The sequence below is a fragment of the Schistocerca nitens genome, chromosome 7 (assembly GCF_023898315.1).
Source record: "Schistocerca nitens isolate TAMUIC-IGC-003100 chromosome 7, iqSchNite1.1, whole genome shotgun sequence".
Taxonomy (NCBI): domain Eukaryota; kingdom Metazoa; phylum Arthropoda; class Insecta; order Orthoptera; family Acrididae; genus Schistocerca; species Schistocerca nitens.
The window spans coordinates 65,130,811-65,146,775 of NC_064620.1; the positions used below are offsets into that span (position 1 = coordinate 65,130,811).

Consider the following 15,965-nt stretch of genomic DNA (forward strand, 5'->3'; position numbering starts at 1 on the left):
ATATGTCCTTGTTATCCTGTGACCTATTAAGTAACTTAGCCAGCCTTTTGGTGGGAGACTTGAAGGTTAATGCAGTCTCCGAACCATAGTGCAACCTGCCATTTTTCACATATGCAAATCATTGCTGGTGTGAACGAAGTAATGGGTGACAGTTCCAAATAAAGATTGTCTGCTGAACCTGTGGGTTTGTAATTTTACACCTTTCCACTTTAGCAACCAAGCCACAAATTAGGCAGACTATAATATATGTATTAAAAGAAAACAGGTTTTTGAATAAGAGAGCAGAAAGGGCAGAGAGAAATAGAAATGCTTGACAACAAGCTGATTCATAAACCAACTGTTAAAGAGATCTAGATGTTCATTCAAAGGCAAAAACCCAGTATGATGTAATGTTCAGTTTAGTTGTGAATCTGATTTTTTTCCTTATATATACAGTTTTTTGCAATAGAGGAAACATTACTTTAAAAGTTACTAATTATAGTTGTTCCTATTTTGCAGGTAATATCATTGAGGATTGCCAGTCGTTTTGGAGGAGAGAGTCAAGAAATTGTCCTTCAGACAGCTCCAGGGAATGCAGACGAACAGGTTTCCCTGCAGCAACCAGTACCATCAACATCTGGAATATCAAGTGCAAGCTGTCCTGACACAGCAGCTGTGGCAGCTGCAGGACTAGCACGTGGTGTTGTGCATCTACTGCAGCAAGCAGTGGCATCAAAATCGGAACCACCTCCTGCAACCACATTTCGCAGTCCAAATGTTGTTGCACCTACAGACGGAGACCCTATACCACCATTTCCCCAGCCGAGACGATCACCTGGCATCTCGGGAACACCACCTGGAACAGCCTCCTTGACAGCAGCTTCATCTGCACCAGCAGGTGGCACAGTACCTGCAGGTCCTGCTCCTGCTTATCCAGGTCCCTTTCCATTTGCCAGTATGACTCACGCAGCACATGCTGCTGTGCGTGACCAGCCTTTTGTTTCATCTGCTGCAGTTCCTGCCCCAGCTGCAGCGCACCATAATTTTGCAACACCACCTCCACCTCCATATCCAGGTTCCCAAACCCAGCCTCAACAACAGCAAGCTGTGTACAAGACAACATCAGGACCTGCAGCTCTCAGGCAGCCACCTAACTGTCAGGTTCCTGGTACTGCACCTGTGACTGCTGCCAATGTGGCTCTATCGAGTCCATTGCTCGTCAACTTGTTGCAGAACGATGGCAGTGGAGGCCCACCTGCCAAAATGCCTCCACCAGTGTTGGCTGACAGGCAGGCCAGAGCTCGTGCAGCACTGGTTGTTCAACAGCAACAGCAGCAACAGTTACATACTGCTGTTCGGCGAAAGTCTGACGGTTCCCTCATTTCTGTGCCTTCGGAGGTCCCAGCATCTCCAGCCCCGCCGGGAAAACTCGCACATCACCCTCGTTCTGCCTTTGCGGGTGTTCCGGCATCACCTCCAGCTGACGGCCCTGTCACCCATCCACTTCCTTCTGGTCATTCTCGTCTGCAACAGGCACCACCTGTGTCAGGCACTTCACTTCAACAGAACCAGCAACCAGTGCCTCAACAATCTGTACAGCAACAGCAGCAGAAAACGTATAGTGGTTCCCTACACACCCTTCAGGCTCCCCGTGCCCAGCAACGACCTTTGCCTGCTCCCAGTCCTGCACCTCCTCGCCCTCAGGGATCTTCATTTCAGCAGCAACAGAATTCCCTACCAACAAATCCCCCACCGTATCCGCGCACTGCTCAACCGGTCATCCGACCTCAACAGCAGCGTGTCAACCAAATCCCAGCGAAAGAATCGGCAAGTCAGTTGCGACCACAGAAGATCCCAGGCACAGATTTTCAAAGATTTGCAGATATGAGACCAGCTGTGCCTGAAGCTTCGAAAGCTCGACCTAGTGCTCCCAGTCAGTGGCCACGAGGGACAGCTCCACCTTACAGTTACCGGATTTCCACTGAATCCAGGCCAAGGCCAGCCATGTCACCGCCAGTTTCTCCACCATCAGCACCTGAACCACCAGCGTCACCTCCATCAGAACTAACATCATCTGGGAAGAAACGTCAGTTCCTCATTAATCCACTGACAGGGCACTTAGAGCCAGTAGCAAGTGACAGTGGCTCAGATGGCGAGACAGAGGCATCTACAGCGGCTGCAGACGACCCATTCTTCTGCTTTCCATCTCCTCTCAATGATCGGTCCAACTCTGTGTTTTCGGATGATGATGATGACGTGAGCAGTACAGTATCACGGAGAGCTGACACAACAACTACTGATCAGTCAGACTCAGAAGCTACTGTACGTTCCACTGGCAGTGAATCATCCATGCCATCTAGGCATCCACGTTCCAAGGTAAATGATCTCTCTCTCTCTCTCTCTCTCTCTCTCTCTCTCTCTCTCTCTCTCTCTCTCCCCTCCCCCGCCCTCCCTCCCTCTCTCCGCCTTCCTCCCCCTCCCCCTCTCTCTCCCCTCCCCCGTCCTCCCTCCCTCTCCGCCTTCCTCCCCCTCCCCCTCTCTCTCCCCTCCCCCGCCCTCCCTCCCTCTCTCCCCCTTCCTCCCCCTCCCCCACCCTCCCTCTCTCTCCCCTCCCTCTCCCCTCCACTGCCCTCCCCTGCCCTGGCCTCCCCTCCACTGCCCTTCCTCCCTCTCTCCCCCCTCCCCCGCCATCCCTCTCTCCCCCCTCCCCTACCATCCCTCTCTCCCCCTCCCCTGCCATCCCTCCCTCCCCCTCCCCTGCCATCCCTCCCTCCCTCCCTCTCTCTCTCTCTCTCTCTCTCTCTCTCTCTCTCTCTCTCTCTCTCTCTCCCTCCCCCCTCCCCCCTCCCCCCTCCCCCGCCATCCCTCTCTCTCCCCTGCCATCCCTCTCTCTCCCCTGCCATCCCTCCCTCCCCCTGCCATCCCTCCCTCTCCCCCTCCGCTGCCCTCCCTCCTCCTCTCTCCATCCCTCTCTCCTCCTCCGTCCCTCTCTCCTCCTCCGTCCCTCTCTCCTCCTCCGTCCCTCTCTCCTCCTCCGTCCCTCTCTCCTCCTCCGTCCCTCTCTCCTCCTCCGTCCCTCTCTCCTCCTCCGTCCCTCTCTCCTCCTCCGTCCCTCTCTCCTCCTCCGTCCCTCTCTCCTCCTCCGTCCCTCTCTCCTCCTCCGTCCCTCTCTCCTCCTCCGTCCCTCTCTCTCTCCTCCGTCCCTCTCTCCTCCTCCGTCCCTCTCTCCTCCTCCGTCCCTCTCTCTCCTCCGTCCCTCTCTCTCCTCCTCCCTACCCCTCTCCCCTCCTCCCTACCCCTCTCCCCTCCTCCCTATCCCTCTCCCCCTCGCTACCCCTCTCCCCCTCTCCCCCTCGCTACCCCTCTCCCCCTCGCTGCCCCTCTCCCCCTCGCTGCCCCTCTCCCCCTCGCTGCCCCTCTCCCCCTCGCTGCCCCTCTCCCCCTCGCTGCCCCCTCTCCCCCTCGCTGCCCCTCTCCCCCTCGCTGCCCCTCTCCCCCTCGCTGCCCCTCTCCCCCTCGCTGCCCCTCTCCCCCTCGCTGCCCCTCTCCCCCTCGCTGCCCCTCTCCCCCTCGCTGCCCCTCTCCCCCTCTCCCCCTCGCTGCCCCTCTCCCCCTCGCTGCCCCTCTCCCCCTCGCTGCCCCTCTCCCCCTCGCTGCCCCTCTCCCCCTCGCTGCCCCTCTCCCCCTCGCTGCCCCTCTCCCCCTCGCTGCCCCTCTCCCCCTCGCTGCCCCTCTCCCCCTCGCTGCCCCTCTCCCCCTCGCTGCCCCTCTCCCCCTCGCTGCCCCTCTCCCCCTCGCTGCCCCTCTCCCCCTCGCTGCCCCTCTCCCCCTCGCTGCCCCTCTCCCCCTCTCCCCCTCGCTGCCCCTCTCCCCCTCTCCCCCTCGCTGCCCCTCTCCCCCTCGCTGCCCCTCTCCCCCTCGCTGCCCCTCTCCCCCTCGCTGCCCCTCTCCCCCTCGCTGCCCCTCCCCCCCTCGCTGCCCCTCCCCCCCTCGCTGCCCCTCCCCCCCTCGCTGCCCCTCCCCCCCTCGCTACCCCTCTCCCTCCTCTCCTGCTCCCCGTCCCTCCCTCGTGTCCTACCCTCCCTCTTCTCCCCTACCCCTCTCCCTCCTCTCCTGCTCCCCCTCCCTCCCTCGTGTCCTACCCTCCCTCTTCTCCCCTACCCCTTGCTTCCTCCTTATCCATTCTCCCACACCTCCATCCCCTACCTCCTCCCACCCTCCCTCCCCCATCTCCTTTTGCCCTCCTCTGTTTACTCATTTTCTAAATTACAACTGTTGTTTTTCCTGTAAGTCTAGAAGTGGACCAATGCCATTATTTAACACAGTTTGTGGAGCAATGTACTTGGAAAGCATGTGCTTGTAGACTCTTAAAGTTGCAAGGTTTTCATCAAAAGCATACAAATTATTTCGTGGCTTGTGATATGTTGCTAATCCAAGATAATCAAACCTGCATCAGTATCAGTTTAATACTACTATTTATTATCCACTGTAACAAGAAATATAAGGGTTTTCCAGAAAGTAACCACCATTTTATTGTGGCACTAGTATTCGTGCGCGGAGTGCCATCTTCACATCTGCGTGTACCCGTATTCAGTAAGCGTCCAGATGTGAAAATATGAACCTCGTTCTTTTGCACATTCACTTGTTATAACCTCAAAATAAGAGAGCTGTAATAAAAAAGAAAAATCCCATGGAATGCGAAGTGTGGACAGTAATAAGATTTCTTTCAGGGCAAAACATTTCAGCAGCAGACATTTATAGTTTTGTAGTGTATACTGTCCAGGCATTATGAGTGAAGGTGTGGTGTGACAATGGGTCCGATTTTTTAAAAGTGGTAGAAGACAGACACTCATGATGTAGAGGGGAGTGCTAGGCCTTCAGCTCCAAGAAAATTGACTAAACAGTTTGTGAAAATCAAAGATTCATCATCTCTGAACTTTCTGAAACAGTTCTCGCAGATTTGTAGTACTGTTTTGTATGATGTTGTCACTGATAACTTAGGCTGATGGAAGTTCTGTGCTTGGTGGGTATTGAAGTTACTTACAGAGGTGCTTTCACACTATTACGTGAAAGGAGATTCTTTGAAGAGAATTGTGAATGATGACGAAACGTGGATGGCATACACAAACGCAAAAAATGAAATTTCAGTTGATGGCTTGGAACCCTATGAGTTCTCCCTGCAAGTTGAAGAAAACCTGCCAAGTTATGGCTAGGTTTTCTTGGTGTGCCAAGAGAGTCTTGTTGGTTGAATTTATAGAGCATGGAATGACAGTCACTTAAAATGTCTACTGTGAAACTAGGAAGAAACTTACGTGAGCCATTCAAAACAAACACCACAGTATACCGACATCCAGTGTTGTGTTTTGGCATGGCAACACTCATCCTCACAGTGTTCGAAAAACTCTCGAGATTTTGAGGCAATTCAAATGGGACATTTTTGATCATCTCCCATATAGCCCAGACTTGGTGCCAAGTGATTTCCATCTCTTCAATCACATGAAGAAGTTGCTTGTGTTGCAGCACTTCGATGCCAATGATGATGAACTTCAAAATGCCTTGATAGACTGGCCAGGAGCCAGGGCAGGAGACTTTTATGAAGGAGGAATTTGTAAATTAGCGACATGCTATGACAAATACTTAAATTTAAATGGTGACTATGTCGAAAAATAGCAAAAACCTGTAGTTTCGAGATAACATATAATGATTTTTTCTGTACAGCCAAACAGAGGCTACTTTCCGAACCATCCTCATTATTTGCTAGGAATGTTGAATCATTTTTGTTTTGGCACTCACAATGCATTTTCTCTTTCATTGCATAATCAGTTTTCCTTTGCCTATGCAAAACTGACACATTGCCGATCTATTTAAATGAAAGAAAAAGGGCATTCACTAGTGCTGTCTGTATTCTAGTCTCTTGCTGTTATTACTAATGGTAACCACTGTACACGACTGCGTAGAGCTATAATTTATCTGCGAAAGAGTAACAATAATCCTTAATTACAAGAAGCCATTTTACTCCTTCATTGTCTGTCATTTCTGGTCATTGATGCCTACCTTGCCATGGTGAGTATTTAATCAGTATTCTTATTGTTACAGGTATCGCGAGATTCTGCTCAAAGCCCTGCACCGGGAGAGTCAATCAGGCTACGCCTAAAACTTGAGAAGAGTGAACCTGCTTACAAGGTAGACGTCTCATTTGTCAATGTACCCCCAGCCCGAAAAGCAGCGGAGGTGAGGGCTGCACACACTCAGCAAGGGCGGCTATTTGGAGCACAAGGAGGACAAGCAGCTAGTGGGCAGACTAGTGAAGAGCCTCGTGTACCCCCTCTGCACATATCACTTAGAGGTCGAAATGCTGCTGTTGTTGTAGGCTCCCGCAAGGACAGAAAGTGGCAGGGCAGTACCAACAAGGATGTGATAAGTGGACCACATGGCTCATCACAGACTGCCTCCAGTGTTGCTTCTGGAAAACGTTCGTCTTCATCCTCTTCTGGCAAATTAAAGTGTTCCTCTTCAAAAGTACGTGATGCTTTGTCAGCAGATGGCACAGGATCGGCTTTAAAATTCAAGAAAGTTGTTGGGGTTCCAGATGGTATGAATCAAGTGAGTAGCCCACCAGTAGTTAAAATTAAGAAGCCTGGGTTATCAGTTCCAAGTGAAAATACCAACCATGTGTCACCGTCTTCAATTATGAGGATAAAGAAGCCAAGCACTAGTAGTTTGAGTAGTTTGGAGAACACATCTGTTCCAACTGCTTCTCCTCTGGTGCGACTAAAGAAACCAGGAACCTTGTCTGCCACTGTACCAGATGGCTTGAATGCACCTGGTTCAGTAATGAGGATCAAGAAGGCTCAAGAAAGTGCCGAAATTTTAGACGGACATGCACCAACTTCACCAGGTCCTTTTGTACGCATCAAGAAACCCCCAAATTCAAGTGCTATCTCGTGTACATATTCTCCTTCTACATCATCCGCACTCAGTAGCAAACTTTCAACAAAAACTTATTCAAAATGTGATATATCAAAAAGGGATACTACTGGTAATTTCTTAAATGACAGGACAGCTGCAAGTGTCGGTGGCAGTGATCTCGCAGGCAAAGTGAAAGTGAAGTGCAAAGAACGACGGAATGAACACGATGTTGAAGATGTACCATTGAAAGCGCGATTGAAAGAACAAGATGGTTCTCCAAGTGTAGATGTTGGTGTAGTGAGGAAGTCTCCTGCATTTTCCCCCGATCCTGCTGAAACCGGACCAGGTCGGCCTGAACCTTCACCACACAAGTTGAAACGCAAGGAGTCACGTAAGAAATCGCATCATGCATTGGAGAGGGATCGAGACAAGGAAAGGGACAGGGATCGTGATCGTGATGTGGAGTCACTTCCAAGTGGAAAGTGGCACACAGCAGTCGAAGAATTGCGGCGGACATCTCGAATCCCAGTGCCTGAGGTAGAAAATGGTGTTTCACAAAGCCTCAGGCACAATGCAGATGACAGGGAACTCGGATTCACAGGTAAGTCATTGTTCATGCTGCAGAATTACTTGTTTTCATGAAACTGCTGTATATAGAAAAAGAGCAATGGAACTTAATCAAAATCATCAGTGTAAATAAGAATAACCCTCCATCTGTAGGTTGGATTGTGACTACACAGTGTTTTAGCAAATATGGTTGTATTGGAAGCAGTATCTCTCTCTCACACACACACACACACACACACACACACACACACACACACACACACACAAAACACTACTGTAAGATTGATCATCTTGTTGATTTATCATTCAAAACCTAGTTTTTTAGCATAATTTGGCTGTGAATGGGAGGAATGGTTACGATACTAAGTTCCTCATCACTAGACTGTAACTGAATGTCCTGTATTGAATTATCTATCTGTTTGCACTGTATTATTCAGTGCTGCAATGTTGGTGGTGTCCTGCCCACTTTGATGGGGATATTATGATCAACAATTTCATGCAGTCTTAGAGGAACGGGCTATTTTTGTTGTTGTTCCTTCATTCTACCACATTGATTTATAACTACATAAGCCTTGGCCATACAAACATCCGTTGACATGTTGGTGGAATGACCAGCACATCACCTGCGTTCAGCCTTATTACGTGGAGAGGGACATGCATCCGATCATTGCCAAATTCAATGTTTCTTATATGCTATAGGTGAGATTCGTATTAAGCGGTAGAGAAAAGATAATTTTTTGGAGGGGGGGGGGGGGGGGAGTATGAACAATTAGGAACAACTGCCTGTCAGGCCAGTGTACTTTCAGTCTTACACCTATTGATCCACCAAACTTATATTTTCAGCATAAGTCACATAAGATTTAGTGTGTTTGGTTAAGATGTCTGTTTGACTCTCATTGGGAAAAACTTAAGTTTATCGAACTGCAGGAATATCTCTGCAGGGTACCATTTTACCTGAAGTACAGTTATGATCACCCTTACCAAAAAAGTGATGACATGTTTCAGATTTAGTAAATTGTATCGTTCAAAAAATCAGACCCCTTAAGGTGCACTTAACTCTGTAAGACAGTCACTTTGCCTTGTAACAGGTATTTCCAAAACCAATTTGCCTTCCACAATTATTTAGGTATATTCCATCTAAAAGCTTGTCTATTAATTTTTTAAATTTATTATGTGATGTCCAACATATGCTGGAGTGATTAAGAAAACAGAGAATAATTATTTCTTGTCTCCGTAGAATGTGTCACTGTCAGATTACTGGATTCCCCCTATATTGTAAAGCAGATAGAGGTGTTTTGTCTCGTACTGTAATTGTGAATATCTATCTTGTCAGTAATGACTGTATACAACAATTATTTTATCATGCTATAAGATAAATCTTGGTGTGCCACTCACAATCTGGTTTGTAACATGGTTGAACCCTACTTGGGAAATAGAGAGACGACTGTTGTTAAAGGCTTGATTTGTTTTTTGGCAGATAATGTTTGAAAATCTGCTCAGCTATGCAACTTTAGATTTTGGTTGTTCCCCTAAATCTTTTTAGCAAATTGTGGATGGCGTCGTATTGAATTGATGTACTCCCTGATCTTCGTTCTGAGCATAGACTTTGTCTCTGATGGGTTAGTGGACTATAGCACTGAACTTTTTTTGTATTCCTTAATTACAAAATAATTCTTGTTTTACAGTACATTTTGCAAACTCTTGTACAAAAATATATTCAAGAAATCAGAGATATTATATATAACTGGTAAGGTGGCACCTTTTGTCCACTTACTGTCAATTATTGGGTGATACAACTACTTCCCAGAAATCCAAGGTATCAGTTATGTGATTTAACTCGTATAGAATTTTCGTAAAGGAGTTATAGCCTATCTTTATCTCTTTTGGCCCGTCACTTTTCTCTTTGATATTTTATAACCTGTACTGATCTCATATCTCCGTGCTAAGCAGAATAGTTGTGTAATGAAACACAGATTCACCGAAAACCTTCACTTCCTTTCCTTCTTGTCAAATCAATATTAAACAGTTCTTTCAACCAATTAAAGATGATTTCACCCCCTGTCATCAATAAAATGTTCTGTCCACCGATCTTTGCTGACCATAATGACAGTGAGCTGTTGTCCAATGATAGTTACAAATAGACTTGAAGAAAAAATGGAGTCATCTGAACAAGTAGTTAATGTCTCTTTATTGTTAAGAAATGTTGGCAGATTGGCAGTTTTTTGAACAGTGTTGTTGAACCAAAGTACTAACCAGCATTTAATTGCCTGTTGTTTAGTATGTGCTGCACTCCACTTTTAATAACATCATTGCTGTCACTATTTTCCTCTTGCTCAAACGAAAACACAAAGCAGCATGATCTGTGTGGCATATATAAATCTGACCTTACTGCACCAAGAATTTTTCAGGGCAGTTGTTTTCATATAATGTCTTTGTGAACAGATATAAAATGATCCCACAAATGATGAAGAAGATCACTGATGGCTATTCAGTCAATACCAAAAACTCTTAAATCTTGACAAGAGAAACAATTGTGTTCTGGTGCAGCAAGCTTTGGAATAATGAGAGGAACAGTAGTATAAATTTACTTGTTTTCTCTTTATTTGTCTTCAACACAGTGATGCTTTTCAGTCAAAAAAAAATTGCAATAAATTGAATAATAAAAGCAGAGAGAGAGATTGTGGATGAAGTCTTGTTGTTGTTGTTGTTGTTGTTGTTGTTGTTGTGATCTTCAGTCCTGAGACTGGTTTGATGCAGCTCTCCATGCTACTCTATCCTGTGCAAGCCTCTTCATCTCCCAGTACTTACTGCAACCTACATCCTTCTGAATCTGCTTAGTGTATTCATCTCTTGGTCTCCCTCTACGATTTTTACCCTCCACGCTGCCCTCCAATACTAAATTTGTGATCCCTTGATGCCTCAGAACATGTCCTAGCAACCGGTCCCCCAAGTTGTGGTACAAACTCCTCCCCGATTCTATTCAATACCTCCTAATTAGTTATGTGATCTACCCATCTAATCTTCAGCATTCTTCTGTAGCACCACATTTCGGAAGCTTCTATTCTCTTCCTGTCCGAACTATTTATCGTCCACGTTTCACTTCCATACATGGCTACACTCCATACAAATACTTTCAGAAATGACTTCCTGACACTTAAATCTATACTCGATGTTAACAAATTTCTCTTCTTCAGAAACGCTTTCCTTGCCATTGCCAGTCTACATTTTATATCCTCTCTACTTCGAACATCATCAGTTATTTTTCTCCCCAAATAACAAAACTCCTTTACTACTTTAAGTGTCTCATTTCCTAATCTAATTCCCTCAGCATCACCCGACTTAATTCGACTACATTCCATTATCCTCGTTTTGCGTTTGTTGATGTTCATCTTATATCCTTCTTTCAAGACTGTCCATTCCGTTCAACTGCTCTTCCAAGTCTGTGTTGTTTGTCCTGTTCATTGTGAATACACTGAAGATACAAAATACTTTTGTCGTTGCTTTCTTTATCACATCTTGTTTGTACTTGATAGCGTGGGCATTTCAAAAAACTAAACATATATCTGAAAGAGGGATGCACTGACATAATGACTTTTTAATCACCAGTTGTGGGTAAGTGGTCCAAGACATTGTTCGATAATACCAGTTACTATTTATGATATTCTCAAGAACAACTTCTAAATGTTGAACTAACGTTTTGAAAATGCTATATCACAGTTCGTGTCATTTACATTATTTGCAGAGTAAGTTGCAGTTAATGTCCTTAAAAGATGAGGAATTTATTTGTTTTAACACTTCATCATAGTGCACAAGATTGTGAAATAAGAATGTTACTTGTGTGTAAATTCTGTAAGTCATAAATGTCTTAAATTACACTACAGTAATTGTGTATAGTAGCATGTAATACTGATCCAAACAGTGTAACACACAAACATGAATCAGAAGTCCAAGATTTGATAGTAAACAACCAAAGAATAGTTCCCCAAGGGGTAAAAACTGTGATTTTTACCATGATATTATCATTAGGGACAGGAAAAAATAGTTATATTTTTTGCCAAATTCAGTATTATTTACTGGAAAATTCAGTGAGCTTGCTGTTGGTGTTTTTTTTTCCCCAAGTTCAGTGGTGTTCATTTGCCAAATTTGGTGGTGTTTTTTTTTTTTTTAATTACATTCTTGTTTTTAAACAGTTTTATACATTACAAATTTAACAATATGCCCTAAAAGTTACTGCTTTTTCCTTATTTCGCCACAAACTGCTAATTTCGTATAATTTTTAGCGTTACTGTTTTCACGAAATTTACTATCCCTAATTGTCACTTAGAAGCCAGAATAGAATCAAAACTTTGCAGAAGCATTATTAGTTCTAAAAAATAATAGTTTTTGTTATTTAAAAATTCAGCTTTTGGAAAATAGTTTAATACATCTGCTTGGTTTTTCTGTTCCAGAGTCTCAGGGTATTGCATCTTCTGTGAAACCAAAGCTGCGCCCTACTTTAACTGTGTCTGAAAGTCACGGACATTCTCAGGAGACTTTCAACAGTGGGGTAGTAAGACAGAACTCTCCAGTGTCATCAAGTGCAAAACAAGTGGGCAGTGATTCTGTGATACTTAGTGATAAGCGCGGTACTGTCCCCCGCAAGGGAGAAGAACTGCTTACTTCAGGCAAGTCAAGTCCCACAGGTAGGCTTACAGTCACAGGAAAGATCTCAAATGATGTCCATCGCAAACAGAGTGCTGTGCATAGTGCCATAAAGCAGGAGAGAACTCGGTTTGTTGAGAATTATCTCCAGCAGAATCCTCTAGTTGCTAACTGCTTAAAGAAGCAGCATCGTGACCTTCCAAACTGTGATTCTAAACGCACCTTATCCATCAAAAAACCTGCTGCAGATAGGTCAGGCACAGAAGAAAGGAACAATGTAATGAGAAGTGTAGTGACTGTCAATAGGGTGCAGATAGATGCCAAACAAGAGAATGAAATGAACCCCAGTATTCCCCCCAAAATTGCTACAACTCTTCCTGTTGGGGAGTTAGATGTATCGGAGGCCAAAGTGAAACAGAGGTTGCTCGAAGATGACCCTCTACCTCTTCCGAGAAAGCGGCCTCGGACAGACACAGTTCTCTCAGTGGTGTTGCCAGCTGTAAAAGAAGACAAAAAAGATAGTGATGTGTCTGTGGCTTCAAGGACTGCTTCTGCAGACAGTGATGATGGTCCACCTGTAGATCCAAGTAGTGAGCGACAGTGCAGTGTGACACCGACGGATGGAAGTGTGAGTCGTGTGAGTGGTGCTGACAGCCCTGCAGGTCCAGGGGTGCCAGGGGAACAGGGAAACACTCAAGGTGAGGACTCTGGTATAGAATCAATGGACGCATTATCAGAAAAAAGTCCAAACCAAGGTGAAAGCCCATGTCGTAAGGAAGAGAAAGATGGTGAGCAACAGCCATGTGCTCGCAACGATAGCAGTAAAAAGTGTTCCATACAACAGGTTTCTGTAGATTCTGTCACCACGATTACAGAAACACCTGTGGTCGAAAGGCGAGATGATGGTTGTTCTGAACAATATCTTTCCCAAAATGATAGTCATAGTACCTGTACAAATACAGAACCTGAAAACAGGGTTTCAGAGAATCCAGTTGTATGTCTTGATTCTACAAGCCCTGCACACAGCCCAGTGCCCCAAGATAGTTCATTGACTGATTCGTCTTTCTCTGGGTCCAACACTGCCTCACAAAATCAGGGAAACTTTACACCTGTGGTAGATAGCATAAAATCTCCAGAGTCACAAAAGGAGCAGCAGACTTGCAGGTCAGGTATGCCTTCCGCTCAAGTTGAAAATAAAGATCCAGATGATGCGGATTTGTCTTTAGCTTTGGGAGAAAGTGACAACTCCAAACAAGAAGATGCAGGCAGTTCTACTGTTTTACCAACAGATCACCAGTTAGAGCCATCCAGTGGTGCAGAAGGAGAATTAGGAAGTGATAAGACTGCAGTTACAACTGATGCGGAAAGTTCAGTGGCAGTTTCTTCAGACGACATTGGAGTACCATCCAGGATGTCTGCATCTCCCACACGAGTGCCTGATCCAATATGTTCCCCAACGCCTGGTGATCCACAACCTGTGCGCACCACACCTCCCTTGTACACATATTCAAATCCAGAAAAACATCGTGAAGACACCCCATCACCAGCAGCACTGGGACCAGACGAAGAGGAGGATCCAGACGGTCCGCCAGTACCACGGAGAAGGAAGCGCCGACCTAATTTACCTGATGACCACGATGTTGATCCTTCACCAGAGGAAAGTCAGGTTCCTGCACCCATTCGTGGAAAATCGTTACTGGAACAACTTCTTGTCGAAATTCCAGGAGAGGGTGCAAGTGGTGAAGGATTAAGTTCAATTTCAACGGCTGCAAGTCGAAGGGGCCCAGGCACACGTAGTGCAAGACTAAGCAGACCACCTCCAAATGCTGCTGCGAGTCCTGGTTCTGGACGTACTGCAAACCTCGGGAAAAGGCGGCGCAACGGATCGGAGAGTGCTGCTGAGGAACCTCAACCACGTCCCGGAAAACGAAAATGTTCTGAAAACGCTGCTGAGCTCATTAAAGCGTGCATGGGTTTAGAGGACATTCCCAGCAAGAGACCATCTGCCAGCCTTGGTCCGTCTCACCTGTCCGTCCCTGACCAGATTCAGATCCGCAGGACTTCTGGCAAACCTCATCGGAGGGGTGAGTCGTAGCAAAATACATTTGTGTTTATTACACAACTATAAGTGATACAATGATTCTGCTTAGTTTTGTTGATGAATAACGAACTTAAGATAAAGAATTAGTTTAAATTTAATTCTGAATGGTTTAGTTCAGCAAAAGATGAAGTTGCTGACAGGAAGATCTTTCTGCAAGATTCAGTTGGCGAACTATTGTGTGCAGTCTAGTTCAGAATTTATCAAGTTACCACCCCAGTGTTGGAATGTTCAGTCCCAGTATGCATTAGACACTTTTTTTATTCTTTGCATTAATTATCCTTCTCAACTTCATTTTTTTTTCTTTTTTAATTTGTTTTTGTTTCTTAACCCTTCTCCTCAGACTAATTAGCAGCATTAACCCTTGACATCACTTGTATTTAGTCATGATAATCACACATTATATGGAAGGCCATTTCATCGTAATTGTAGGTTTCTATTAACAGTAGATCACCAGTGCTCAAGATTTTCCTAGAATGTGCTGCCTAACGGAGACAAAGCACTGCTTCCGTTATTGTGCTCTTAAAGTGATCTAGAGCAGGGCAAAATAACATGTCTCAGTCCAACTGCAGAGTGCAGTCTTTGCCAGACTTACTGTAATTATTCTTACACATTTTATATGCATTGTGACTGCAGCCTTTAGCAAGTATAATGTTGTTGGATTCAGCTGACGTGGAATCTTCAGACGATGAACCACTCATTGAAATTGCTGGCAAGGGTCGAGCGCGAAGTGCCTCTGAGGAGAGGGCATCTCCGAAGCTGAAAAACAGAATAAATAATAAGACTCAGGATGAGGATAACAGGTATGTTACATGCTGTCCGTAATTCCAACGAAATTTGTGTATGTTAGGCTTAATAACTTAAAGGCAGTAATTTTGAAAATTATTGCACAAATGCTAAAATTACCAGCTTAAAAAGCATCAGCTTTTGGCCTTGTGCAGAAAATGTTAAGTTTCATCGTACCCGTCAGTTCTTTCCTGTATGGGACCAGTTCTTTAATTTAATACAAATTAGTTTTAAATCCTTGATTTAATCCTCTTCCATCTTTTTCTTTTCATTTTTCTTTTGTTGAGCTGCAGCAGGGATGAGTAAGGCTGTCTCAAATCAGCTACGGGATATATTACTTGGTGTATCATTATTTGCTATCACACAGCACTAATTAAAAGAGATTGTATTTGACACCACTACCTTATTAGAAAACTGTCAGACATCCTTCTCAGAAGCATTGTATTTATATGATAGTTACTTCTTTTTTCATTCATAATTTCTTTGCCTTTTTTCCCTGTACAGTAGGTTGTAGATTACGTAATTTTTATTATTGTGCTGTGAATGGGGAAAGAAGCTTAGTATTAAGATATGCAATCGAATTGTGTGTACACGTGAAAGCTGTGGGATGTTCTGTACAATATTAATTGATGCTTTGTACATAACTCACTAATGTGTAATCTGTCGGTATTTGGAGACAGTTTATCAGTAACAGTAGAATATCATAGTGCATCACATTTTTGGTTTTGACAAATTAGCAGAACCTCATTGTAAACAGTTGAAACATAGATCGGTCAGGCATTCACATCATGACTAAAAATAATCGTACAGGACTTAAAAGTGATTACTTGTGATTCTTTCGAGAACTTGGGCTGCAACTTAAATTACAAACTTGCTTAGTGTATAATAATGGAAGTTTTTAACCTGTACCCACAATTGCATGGAAGCTTTTACGAGTGATACATTAATCATGGGATGTGGTAATTTGCCTGAATTTTTCAGTGTT

At 44.9% G+C, this 15,965-nt stretch overlaps 1 protein-coding gene across 1 annotated transcript in view; it reads left to right on the forward strand.

Moving 5' to 3' along the window:
• LOC126195476 (nascent polypeptide-associated complex subunit alpha, muscle-specific form) overlaps window positions 1–15,965 on the forward strand; it is a 54,203-nt gene that overhangs the window by 13,366 nt on the left and 24,872 nt on the right. The window contains exons 5-8 of the mRNA XM_049934105.1: window positions 499–2,355; window positions 6,076–7,489; window positions 11,904–14,180; window positions 14,862–14,997. Coding sequence (XP_049790062.1) covers window positions 499–2,355; window positions 6,076–7,489; window positions 11,904–14,180; window positions 14,862–14,997 — 5,684 coding nt within the window. The remainder of the gene's footprint in view (window positions 1–498; window positions 2,356–6,075; window positions 7,490–11,903; window positions 14,181–14,861; window positions 14,998–15,965) is intronic.